Source organism: Schistocerca nitens, chromosome 2, assembly GCF_023898315.1.
Source record: "Schistocerca nitens isolate TAMUIC-IGC-003100 chromosome 2, iqSchNite1.1, whole genome shotgun sequence".
Taxonomy (NCBI): domain Eukaryota; kingdom Metazoa; phylum Arthropoda; class Insecta; order Orthoptera; family Acrididae; genus Schistocerca; species Schistocerca nitens.
This window is the reverse complement of record NC_064615.1, coordinates 993080760-993094347: the sequence shown is the minus strand read 5'-3', so window position 1 is coordinate 993094347 and position 13588 is coordinate 993080760. Positions and strand designations below refer to the sequence as shown.

Sequence of the window (13588 nt, the reverse complement as noted above, 5' to 3'; positions counted from 1 at the left end):
TGTTCTTTTTCAGGAGTGTTACTAATGGGATATGAAGGGGTGGCACTGTCTTAGATACTAAAATGTTTCATAAGGTAACGTGTGATTCATATCAAGAAAACATATCTGAAAAATATATTAATCAGCTGATTCATTTTGTGGACAACAACAAACAGTGTGGCAGCTAAAATACTGAATGCAGACTGGAACCGCATCTGGCATGAGTGTGGGTGGTGGGAGTAAGGAGGTGGCCTGGGGTGGGGAGGAGAGGGTAGCAGGGTAGGAGTGAGGAAAGGTGTTAATACTGCCTGTGAGAGCGTGGAGGGGACAAGATAAGGCTGCTAAGTCTCAATGAAACCCTTGGCATATCTGGAGAGCGACTGCTATAACTACAGATATGACTAACATAGGTGGCTAAGCTGTGCGTAAGACCCTTCTTGGTACGGAATGGGCGGCAGCTGTCAAAGTGGAGAGATTGTTGGTGATTGGTACGTTTGATATGGGTGGAGGTACTGATGTTGTCATCCTTGAGGTGGAGGTAACATAAAGGAAGGACAGGGTGGGGGTATAACTAGTGTCCTGCTTGACGCACTCAACTCATTTAAATATCTGGCTGTAACACTGCAAAGTGATATGAAATGGAAAAGCATGTGAGAACTGCGGTAGGAAAGGTGAATGGTCAACTTCGGCTTACTGGGAGAATTTTAGGAGAGAGTGGTTCACCTGTAAAGGAGACTGCGTATTAGGATGTTGATGCGACCTATTCTTGAGTACTGTTCAAGTGTTTGGGATCCGTACCAGGTTGGATTGAAAGAGGACATCGAAGCAATTCAGATGCGGGCTGATAGATTTGTTACTGGTCGGTTCAAACAACATATAAGTGTTGCGGAGATGCTTTAGGAACTCAAATGGGAACCCCTGGAGGGAAGACAATGTTCTTTTTGAGAAACACTATTGAGATACTTTAGAGAACCGGCATTTGAAGCTTACTGCCACGATCCCAATGCCACCAACACGCATTGTGCGAAAGGACCACAAAGATAAGATAAGAGAAATTAGGGCACATATGGAAGCATACAGACAATCTTTTACCCTCTCTCTATTTGCAAGTGGAACAGGAAAGGAAATGACTAGTAGTGGTACAGGCTACTCTCCACCATGTACTGTACAGTCAATGAAGAGAATGGGGAGAAAGTGTTGAAGTTCTCGAGGAAAGTGGGTAGGGTGTCCTCAACCTCTGCCCGGATCAGGAAGATGTCATCAATGAATCTGAATCATGTGAGGGACTCGGGATTCTGAATGGTTAGGAAGGATTCCTCTAGATGGCCCATGAAGAAGTTGGCTTAGGATGCTGTGATGAGGGTACCCATTGTTGTACTACGGATTTGTTCAAAAACAAATTTCTCCACCATAGCACCTCCCACATGTCCACTGTCCAGAAACAATGGAGCACACCCCTTCACTCAGTTAGTCCCAGGACTGCAGCAACTGAATTGCGTTCTCAGCCAGCCTCGCGACTTCCTCCTGCCGTGCCCTGAAATGTGGATAATCCTACCCTGGATAATCCTACCCACTATCCTTCCCACCCCTTCTACAGCCTACAGTGGCTGCAATCACTGTGCTGCTTTCTATGTGGGAATGTCAACTAACAAGCCGTCCATCTGCACGAATGGTCACTGACAAACTGTGGCCAAGACATAGCTCGACTACCCAGTTGCTGTGCAAGCTGCTCAACATGATGTGCTTCACAGCCTGTGTCATCTGGATTCTCCCTAATGACACCAGCTTATCTGAACTGAGCAGGTGGGAACTCTCTGAACAACATATCCTTCATTCCCACAACCTTTGCTAGTCTGTCCTCCACCTACCTATCCCCTTTCCTGCTCCCACTAGAGTACCATACATGCCCTGACTCCACCAACACACCCACTAGTCTATTACCCTTCTCTACTTGTCCCCTCTCCCTTTTGTGCCCCCCCCCCTCCCACCCAAGCACAGTGTCTCAATCATGCACCTAACATTCATATTCCACCCCCACGATTGTCTCACAGGCAGCACTAACACCTTACCTCACTTCTACCCTGTTATCCCTCCCCCTCCCCAACTCATGCCTCCTACTTATCCCCTCCACATACACCGGATTGTTGCTTCCATCAGATGCAGGTCCAGTCCGCAGTCAGGTCACACTGGCTGGATACAGTAACCACGGGTGTTTGAGTTGTGTTTGTGTGAAGGCGTGTGTGCTTTCTGTTTCCAAAGAACATCTTTTGCCCAAAAGCTTAAATGTGCACCACATTTCATTGTGCCTGCCTTCAACTCAATGCCTCCTCTATGTGGTGAGTAGCTATTTATGCTTTCCATAACAAACTGGCATACATGCAAAAAACTACATACTTGATATGCTGCGTTGTGACTGTGACAGCTCCTTGTTGTCAGTCAGTCGATTGGTTGAAGTCTGGGATGAAAGATAATTTGATGAACCACTTGTAGCTTCCTTATCAGCTTCAGCTTCAGGCCATGTCCTAGGAGGGGCAAAAGGTAAATCGATCAGTAAATACATTGGGATGAAGTGAACTGTAAGCAATATCTGTTGGGGTTTGCTTATGGATGTCACAAAGCTCTGAGTCAATGACAATATACACGGCTGAGTTTAATTTTTATACTGTTATATAATAATGGAACATTTTAGATTGAGGATGTATAATTTTCTGCCTCTGTTTCATTGTAAAAATAACATGATAAACAATTCACAGCTAATGTAAGTATTGTGTGAGCTATACTGTATGTTTTCATGGAATTTCAACACTTGCATATTTATATATACCGCTTAACAAAACTTGTTCTACGGAATTACTCAGTGAAATGATACGTGCTACCATAAAGCAGAAGAAAACATTCTAGTGCAATAGTAGCTGAAGTAAAAGGTTAAGAAATCAGAAATGCAACATTACCAGTTAAAAGCAAATCACACGTTTTACTTAAAATTGACCGAATGGGATAAAAACATAAAAAATTTTAAAAAGTGAGTGACTTGTTCTTATGCTGGTAAACAGAAAATAATTCGAGAAAAATATAAATGAAACTGTTAAAGTGCTGATACAAAAATGTGAAAGGTATGTATACAAACTAGCAAAGAAAAACAGTAACATGTAAAAAAAGTGCTAGGGAATACATCGCAGTGATTGAATGTGAGGACCTACCCAATCCACACCAGTTACAGCAATTTTGTCTACAATGTGCAACATATAATTATGGCTATGTATTGTTTTGTAAGCTGTATTATGTATATGTCAGAGTAAGAAAGAAGAACTGTATCATTTTTTAGATATATCCCTACTATACAGACATACATAAGTATGATCCATTAGTTTCTCTATTCACAGGCTAAAGTTTTTAGATCACCATTTTTAACTGTCAGATCAATTATTAATGTTTTAATTAATTAAAATGTGTACTGAATTTCTGGAAGCATCTAATCTCTAAAAAGTTAAAACTGTAAATAACTGTAAGAATGAGTAACTTAACAAAAGTAAGGAATGAACATAATTATCATACGAAATAACTATATCCCAGTTTGTGAATCTTCATCAGCCTGGCCAGCCACTTCTGTATTACTATTTACACCAAAGCATATTTCCCAACGGCATTACATTTTTTCATTAACACAAAGTATTTATTGCAAGATCTAAAAAACACTACATATACAAAATGAGAGAGAAGTTCTCTCTTACTGTACAGGATGTTTACTGAAAAGTCAAATAGTTCGGTAATTATTACCCCGAATTTTCTAATGGAAATACCATTTACTACCTATATTTGCACCAATTGTTTTGAAGTGAGAAAAAGTGCCCAAATGATTCTGGACTTACTCATACACATTTTGAACTGGTCAGAGAATTTATTTTATATCACTGGTGCCTTACTGCACATTATTTATGGTCTAATCTCGCCAGACAGTGCATACACTTGCGAGATTCTATTTTTCTTAAGACGTTTTCATGATTCTGCAATAACTGAAATGCTTGGCGAAAAAAGAGAAAATAATCAAAATCAGCTTCTAATTCAGTTATAAACACAGTAAGCACACAGCTGCTACATGGGACATCTCTTATTTGTACCACGGGGTGCAATATCTTAATGTAGGGTCAAACCAGGCAAGTATCTAAATATATGAAAGAATCATGAAATGATCACAAAAATTAATGAAAATTACCACTCAGCTAGAAAAGCAGAATGACCTGAATACATTAAATAAAATGTTTTTTTGTAATGATGAGATTAACAGGAAATCAGCAGGGGCAACACTCATTCCCCATTTCCTGAACAATAATCTGCACATCTTGGTCCTGGGTGCAGAGAGCTTCAAAAAATTATGTTATGGCACTTTTTTTTTTCTTCTTATCTACTTATTCTCTACCATACCACTTGCATGAAATATGCTTCCTTAGAATAAAACTTCAACAAGAAACAGAAAAAAAAAAAACATTTTAACTCACTGACATCATGATGATATCACAAAATATTGCTAGCCTGCTAACACTATTAAATATTGCAAGGCACTTCTAACAATGGGATTTCCACTGAAATAGTCTGCGCATGGCTATTTATTTGAAGATGTTAACAGAGGTCATATTTAATTTATGATAATTTTGATACCTTTCTGTCGCTCAAAGCCTTATATTTTTATATGGAGGAATTTTTGTCCAGTAGATACGACTTTACTGTAATTCTACAATAGAGTTAGTTCTTTCCACCCACTGAAGCCTACTGGATGTGTAGGTAGCTGATGTTACAGCACAGAGAATGTTTTCAACTTGACAGGTTACCAAGGTTTCAATCAATGTTACCTTAATGTTGCATGATTAAACTACAGTCTACTAAACAAGACAGCAATGCCATGGCGACACTATAGTCTTCTCATTTTGCACTTCCGCTGGCTTTTAAAAGCAATTGAGTTCCATTAAACTCTTTTGTTCTGATGGAAATTAAGTGTATCCTCTGCTTATATTACTGACAAATCATTTATTCACTCCAAAATGAAAAACAACCCAAGTTGAGGGTCTTTAATAGGTCAATTTTAGATAATCACTCACTGCGATGTTTTTCTGTGGGAGTTCCTGTAAAGAATTCAAATACGACACTTGCACAACAAAAACATTTTTGTGTTCATGATATATATTATTCTTTATACTTCATGCCACTAGTAAAAGAATATAAATTCCACTTGCGTTTTTATTAATTTTTTCTGAAATTTTTATTTTATTCTTAAATGCTATATGAATGTAAATTTTAGACAAGATATTGTCATGCTCTTTATTTCAAATACTAAATTCAAGCAATACACAAATCAACAAAAATTATATCATATACAGTTCTCACTGGAAGTAAGCTCCTTTAAACTTCTAACAAAATTTTGCCTTCAATTTACTTACAGTAATTATCTACATCAAGTGTTACTCTTGAATATTGACTTTCTGTCACTCAGTTAATAGAAGACATAAACAGAATGAGTTGTTTATTTATTCTTTGCTTGACTTAATGCAAATAATTTTAATATAATACTGACAAGCTTCTATAAAAGCTGATATTAGGAGGGCATTTTATTCCACAAAAAAGAAAACAAGATCAAAGCAGTTTTAAGGAACAGTTAATTTTTCTGGCAAGTAACATTTTTATGAGACTGAAGTCTCCGTTACATTAGGGAAAAAAATGAAAATAAGTATCATTTCATCATCTAATATTAGAATTTTATATTGGTCACAATAAGTGTACATTATTTGTGCTGAAAGACAAGTTCTTTTTCTTGTGTATGACTTACATTACAGTGGCTATATGCCCTTCTATCTAACAATAGGTTATGATTAATGCTAAGTGATAATTTAATAACAACAAACATGGTTTACAAAGAAGAGTGTGTTTACATCATTTAAACATGTAACAAGTTTGAATGTGTAATGAGGTGAACATGCTACATGAGTATGGTTACATGAGGTGAATCCACAAACCCATTTTGTTATGGTTTGGATCCACAGCAAATTTCAAGATATTTATTGGTTTAATCTTTTACTGCAGATAACTTACTTTCCTGGCTTATTTAAAGCTGTATACAGCTTTAAGCAGTTAATCACTATTACGGAAAAGCAAACAAGGAAAGACTTCACAGATATTTGCCAGCAAAGCTGTGATGTGTTATAATGTTTTCCATTAAGTAAAATAGATATTTCCTTAATAATTACAATAGATGAAAATTTTAAACATTTTTAGTTCTGCACTTGTATACAGTAAAACACCGCTCACCATTAAACATTAAAATGTTTCCACAATACATCCAGCTGTTCATTCCTGATCAGACAATTGCTTATAATTACCAAATTATGCATCTTCTCTTTTCCAAATGTAATTAAAATGTAGGTGTTGTGTTAATGAACTGAAGTAATTGTTTCTTATTTTGACACTGATTGTATCTCTTCCTTTTACTTGTTTTTACAAATGTTAACCCATTATAATGAAGAAGTTTGACAGTGTAAGTATTTATTTGTTTATTCGTTCATATAGAGCATGCATTTCAAGGCGGATAGTAAACCAGGCACATCCTTTTCTTGGATACGTTCATATGAGTACAACAAGCTCTGCAAGGCGTGCATGAAACACAAAAAAGTCATTCCTTTTAGCTTTCAGAATCATGAAAGAGAGAATAAAATTGTAAAAGCAAGACAGGCGCAGCAATATTACTAAAACAGAATGGCTGACTGGCCATGTGAAGAATATTTATGCCACCATCAAATCCAAACAACAACATTCTTATTATTAATTACTACTATCAACTAAAGTCAAAATAGACTAAAGATATTCAGAATTCTGAATACCCTAACTGCTTTCCTACATCCTGGCCAGCCAGATTCTTGCCAGAAAACAAGTTAAATATGCAGACAACACACTAAAATATGTATTGAAAAGTTAAGACAAAATAAAGTGACTGTCTGCAAGGCAATTTAATTCCAGACATCTAATATATATTAATTGTAATCATTGTTCTGCACGTTCAATAAAACTGTATCTGGCAAGAGAATAATATTTTTAAATAGAATACTGCACTATATGTGCTGCTAACAAACATTTTTCATAATAATTTGGCATGAAAAGAAACATACACTACTAAAATCTCAATGACAAGTTAAAATATGAAATTATACATGCTTGTTTTAAAAAGAAAGCTGAAGAAATGAATAAACATATACCAAGAAAGCTTTTAAATTCAATAGAATGTAACATTTAGGAAGTTGGTTCCAGTTTATCAAAATATTCTCAGTATCATGACAACAAACTGCAGAAAATTGGAGTGGCAATTATTTTCCATTCCCTTTCTTTATTACCACCCTACCTCTCCCTTATTCATTAAAATTGCGTCTAAGATGCCTGCAATGTAAAATACTTATTCCCTACTGACAATATTATGAAAGGATAGAGGAGAGGAGATGTTGATTTGTAGACAGGCACAATAAAAAAGACCCCCCCCCCACACACACACACACACGGTCACACACACACAACGACCACCACCACTGTCCCTGACCACTGAGGCTGGCCAGTGGTCATGTGCGTGTGTTTGTTTTAATGCGTGTGCTTAAGGCTTGAATGTACAGGAATCTTTTTGTTGTGCCTGTCTGTGACTCTTTATCTCCTCCATATGGTTAGTAGCAATCTATCCTTTTCATAATACTGTTGTTATTCCTTCCTAGATTTTTCCATTGTTTGATTTTATCCCCTACTGAATCAATTTATGTTTCCTAACTGCTCTCTAGAGATACTCAACTAGCATCATGTTTTGCCAAGGAATTTAACTGCAAAAACATGCCGTAAGTGGATTTTTCATTGTGTAGTTACTGAAAATATTTATGAAAGTCAAACACTGAAACAAAATACATAATGAAATTACTACCAGAATGTGTAAGTTACAGTAACCTACAGCTGATTGTGCAGTAAATGACTGCTTGGATTTTTTCTTCACTGAGAATATGAAATAATTCATAACCTACCAGTCCAGTGAACTAGCAGGGAGTGTTGATTCTAATGCTTGCATGGAATGGGGAAGAGGTGTAGAATGCAAATGAATGAGAAGATTGTTTAAAGAAAATTTTACTTGGAACCCTCTGTAGTAAGTCTGGGCAACTGATAGGGGAAGAAACAAAGAAGCCTCATGCTAAATCGGACACAAACTGAAAAATTCTATTGGTATTATGATTCAGTGTAGTTCCATTTCACATAGTGCTTACAATTTCTGAAGGAACACAATGAAATACAAATGTGAAACAACAACAACAGCATAGATATCTAGGAATAAGGATAAATATGACAGAAATAGACATAAAATGAGCAAACACAGTAAAGAAAACCATAAATACTAAGTTAACTGGAATACAAAGAAAACTCAGTAAATAGTTAAATCAATGCTAATAAAATGAAAACATATGTTAATGGAAATAAATCAAATTTTATTGAAATAAATAGAACATAACCGTCAAATGACACAGTAGTACTTGATCTGAAGTACTCCTGTCTATAGCATCAAAGACTGTCTTGGGGAAGTTCACAACACAGTGTTTTCATTTTCAGTAAAAATGTGCCAGTACAACAGTTACATGCAAAATTTGAGCAGTCAGCTATCTGACACACGAAATCAATACAGCACCAAGTAGTATCAGCACAAAATTATGTGATTTTTTGCTTACAATGTTATTCATAATTTTTGACAAGATTTAGAGAAATACAGCTTTTTTTGCAACTGCTTCTTGCTTTTAAGTGCTCAACACTTTATATGATGCAGTAGTCACGAATGGGGGAGAAAGAATTTATGGCAAAAATTGACTAAAAGAAGGGATCAGTTAATATGATATATCCTGAGGCAACAACACATCATCAATTTGGTCCTGGAAGGAAATGTGAGGGGGATGGAGATTTTAGAAAAAGATAAATGCTTGGATAAGAAAGCATGTTCAAATGGATGTAGGCTGGAGCAGCTGTGCCAATATGAAAAGGCTTGCACGGGGCAGACTGAAGTGGAAAGCTGCATCAAGCCAGTCTTCATACAAAAACAACAACAACAACAACAACAACAACAGTCATCAATAATTACTGTGGGCATAAAATTACAAGACATGATTAAGGTATATGGAATCCATGGACCAAGCTACAGCTGTGTTTAACTACTAAAACAAATGCATCAGACTGCAATTTTCTCAACAACTTGTGGTTCCATTTCTCATATAAATGTAAATGTGAGGGATAAGGGCAATTATTTCTCTATTTCAAAAGCAATGGTAGTTAGAACAGGTCTAATAACTACTTAACACAACTGAAGATAATAGATTGTTTGCTTTCAGACCTGCATCTGGTGCATTACGCACAGTCGTGAAGAGGAAAAAGTGCTAACAAAATAAAGAAAAGTTGTTTTATCAGTGAGAAGATGAGAAGACTTATGGGCTCATTTTTTATCCGTTGGTTAAGGACAGTAACTGGCTAAGTTCCTCGTGTCTAATTCTTCATCTGAGCTTCCCAACTTCCACAACATTGTTATTAGTCTTTTAACTTTCATGATTCCGTTCACTTAATATTATCTTCTCTAAGTAAGCCTCTACCATACACTTCTCTTTTTTATTGTAGTCCTCACTTTTTTGTTTGCAAACCATTACTGTTCCTGTTTACGTTTCCCTTTTCTAAAACACTGATGTGATAGGAAAAAAGCTTTATAGGAAACAAACTAATAACAGGATATTTGTGATATTAAGACATCATGCAACAGCATATCTTAGATTAATCTTCAGACACAAATATTGTTACTAATATTTTAATATATCAGCTATGTGACTATACCATGACCCCTCTAAACACCAAGAGCTGAAACTGTAAGTGCCATGCAAACTCACTCAGTGATAAGAAGTTAAAAATTACTATAACATAAAAATGACTAAAATGGTACAGCATACTTAAAAATTAACCTTATCCCACATGACATTTGTAAGGAGGATACTGAGAAAGCAAATGATGTCACCGACAGTGAGCAAAACACTGCTTCCTCCAGTTAGCACCTACTGATATCAGTAACTAAGCTACAATGTTGACAGCATTTTCACCTTTACTTTTTTATCAGTGAATGAAAAACTGAACTTTTATATTGATTTTGTTATCAGTTAAACTTGTTTTCTAGCATCATCCATCCACCTCAAGCCTACAATCATTTTCTCTACACGGTCAACATTATTAGCGGGTAAACATAGTTTGTTTCCTGTTCAGCTGCCATCAGTACTGTCACAACAAACGCAAACATTCCAAGCAGACCAACAACACACACAAAAAGCACATTCAGATTTCAAGATTTCAGAAACATTTAATAATCCTGTTACCATGAGAAAGGTTAACACAATAAATGTTAAAAAGAGAGACTATCGAGTACAGGTGCTGTGGGAATGGTAAATCACTCCAAAAAATGTTGAGACTTTTTCTGCCACTTCTTGATATGTTGCCTGTTGGCACTCATCACAGAATGTTTGCTAGATAGTCATTTAGTGGATTTTCTGACAACGTTAGCAACTGGTGCCGGTGAACACATGAAAAAATACATGGGATGAGTATAGTCTGAAGATCCCAAGTTCATTAGTTTACTAGTATTTCTGAAACCTTTCCTGCAGTCTTACAAGATCAAGTCCTTTTCATTCATCACGAATTTACCCATCATATCCCTTATTTCCCATATTTCCTACCTCTCTTCTTCGCAATGAAATACTTCTTAAAAATATGAAATCTAGATATTAAATTAGCATATTTCTTGTACCAAGACTGCTCCAGTTCTCCCTCTCTTGGCAAATCAGTGTTAGTATTCATTTTTGACTTGCATATTCCAAATTACATGTAATGTTTCTTTAATATTTGTTTCTTTAAAGAGAATTTCTTGTCATTGGCTAGCCACTAATCTTTCTCACATTCATCATCTCATATTGTTTCATTGTTACACAGAATATTAGAAAATTAAAAAATTATTATTTTTTAAATCAATGGAGGTGTATCTATACAGTCTGCACATAGTAAACCCACTGAGGAAAGACAAAACTCCAAAATTCATGTCACTTCCCATTAACAGAGAAACTGAAATGTTTTGCAATACTGTTGTCAAACTAGAAAATAACTTACGCCAAGTTCTTGTGTCTGCTTAACAGACTCATTCATTTCTAAAACTGAAGTATTGTTTCCTAAACAACACAACTCACTCCTTTTACAACCACTGGCACACAGCAGAACTGAACAGTTTGTCCTGATATCATGTCATGTCATTAAAACTTCACCAATTTCATCCCCTTCAATACAAATTTCAATGACTTTGATTTAATTCTTACACATCCCTCATGGTAGGATAAGTAAGTCTCCCACTGCCTCCATTCCACTAGGGAGCGATTTGCATACCCCTCATGGGAACCTCTGGTAGTTGTAGTGTATAAAAATACTATGAGGAAAAATAAGTGAAAATGAATGTATGAGTCAGGTGTAGGTAGTCAAATGAGGTAAGGTGTTTATTAACAAAAAAGTGGTAAATCTGGGTGTGAGTCTATCGGGCACATATATTCAATTGTCACAGCATGTCCATTCCAAATATGAAAGCCAAAATTTGTTATTAGCAGTACCTGGGACATAAAAGGAGTATTCACTTACCTGTTGCTGAAAAAGGACACAAGTGGAGAAAAGTCTCATAAAATTATTTCTTAGGTTTTTGTTTTGCCCCTATTTCTCACTGAAATACCAGCTTTTAAAGTTCAGCAAGACAGAGATTTAACAACTTTTTCCCCCTCCCCTCCTCTCCATCTGTGTGTGTGTGTGTGTGTGTGTGTGTGTGTGTCAGGCCCATTCCCACGGCTGTTTTACTAACTGGTAAGAATATACTTCATCTACCCCTTGCATTACATGTGAGTAAATCTTATTCATGTGTACTCAAGTGTAAATAGTCAACTAAATACTGTCTCTAATCCTAAAAATCATTCAATACATTTACATGCACAAATTTTGAAACATAATCTGTTTTCTCGAGAAGTAAATAGTAGATATTTCTGGCTGAGAAACAGTGTCACAATTGTGTATGACGTATTACACACTAAAATTTGCAAGCATTTGTATCACTAAAATTCGATCTTTACAACTACAAATTTGAATCACACAATTGTTATCTGTTATGTTTTTAAAAATATTACATTTGTCTCTCGACAGAACAAAATCAGTATACACATATTTATATAGTCTGAATTGATGGTTTTCCCACTTGTAATAGAAGTTGCCAAACAAAGTGATTAGGTTCAATGCAAGTATCCTCTTAACTATGTTGAAGAGTTGAAAACCAAAAATGAGGTCTGAAAGAGTTTGTTTTGCTCTGCCCAGTGTTACACCTCGCACGATTTTATCATGGTCAAACACCATAAATGAAAATTCATTTTTAAATCAGTATATTTTGTGAGAAAGACGGAACACCAGAAAAAGTAAAACTCAAACCTAAAAGTACACAAATAGCATTATTCTACTGCTGTTAACAAAAGCAAACCAATGACAAAAACAGCTTCAAGTTCAGGAACATGACTAACATTCCTTTGGTGAACAAGGTGAGCTTAAAATACTATGCCATATACAGCTCCAGTGTTCCCCTTATATTTTTGGCAATATACTGTTTAATGGTAGTATTCCTTGATTGGTGCTGCCTTTTCAGACTTATGATGTGATGCAGTGATTAGAACTGGGCACCAAATTGCTGATGACCACAAAGGCTATCTGAAGCAACAATTCCCTTTAAGATAAATGGAAGACTAAATTTCTCTTGTAAGCAATGTGATGTAAAAACTAGTAGCCTTGTCTGATGTAAATTTAAAAGAAGGAAAGAAGATTGAAAAAATTAGGTTGTAATGCTGTGTTGATAAGGACATTTGAAATGCAGCACAAGCTTAGATGAAACAAGGGTGGGCAAAAAATTCATGATAGTCTTTGGAATAATACCATTATGGGATTTGCCTCAGATGGTTTTAGGAAACCATAAGGAATCTGTATCACAGCAGCCAGGTCAGGATTTGAGCTCCAATCCATACAAATGCAAATCCAGTGACTTCAGCACTGCGCCACCTCGTCAGTAGGAAGTTGCAAATGTAATGCTTCGTGACAATGAGGTCTTTAGTAAGGGAGAGTAAATTGGGCATGAAATTGCTGGTAGCATTTTCAAATTTTCTTTTAAACGATTTATGGAACTGCAACTTTCCCTTCAAGGATGTAGCCTTTCAATCAAACAAACCACACAAAATCTCATTTTAGATTTCTGATGATGATCCCAACCTCTTTTCTTTCAAATGTGCAGTGCACGAGCCTCTTTCTGCTGAAGATAAAGACAGAAAGAGATTATTAAGAGGCAGTTGTGACATCAAACATAAGAAGAAATGGACTGAGCTTACCCAGATTGGGAGGAGACAATTCTGAGAGAAAATCATGAATTTTCCATTTGACGAATAATCAGGATTCTGGAGCTGCTTCTAGCTGAGACATGTCATTCCATCTCTGTGTCCACACTCTTTATTTTGGTATTTCCGTAGAC

General features: G+C 36.1%; 1 protein-coding gene across 1 annotated transcript in view; it reads right to left on the bottom strand.

Moving 5' to 3' along the window:
• LOC126235492 (spermatogenesis-associated protein 13) overlaps positions 1-13588 on the bottom strand; it is a 104985-nt gene that overhangs the window by 65853 nt on the left and 25544 nt on the right. The window contains exon 5 of the mRNA XM_049944211.1: positions 2374-2501. Within this exon, the coding sequence (XP_049800168.1) occupies positions 2374-2501 (128 nt within the window). The remainder of the gene's footprint in view (positions 1-2373; positions 2502-13588) is intronic.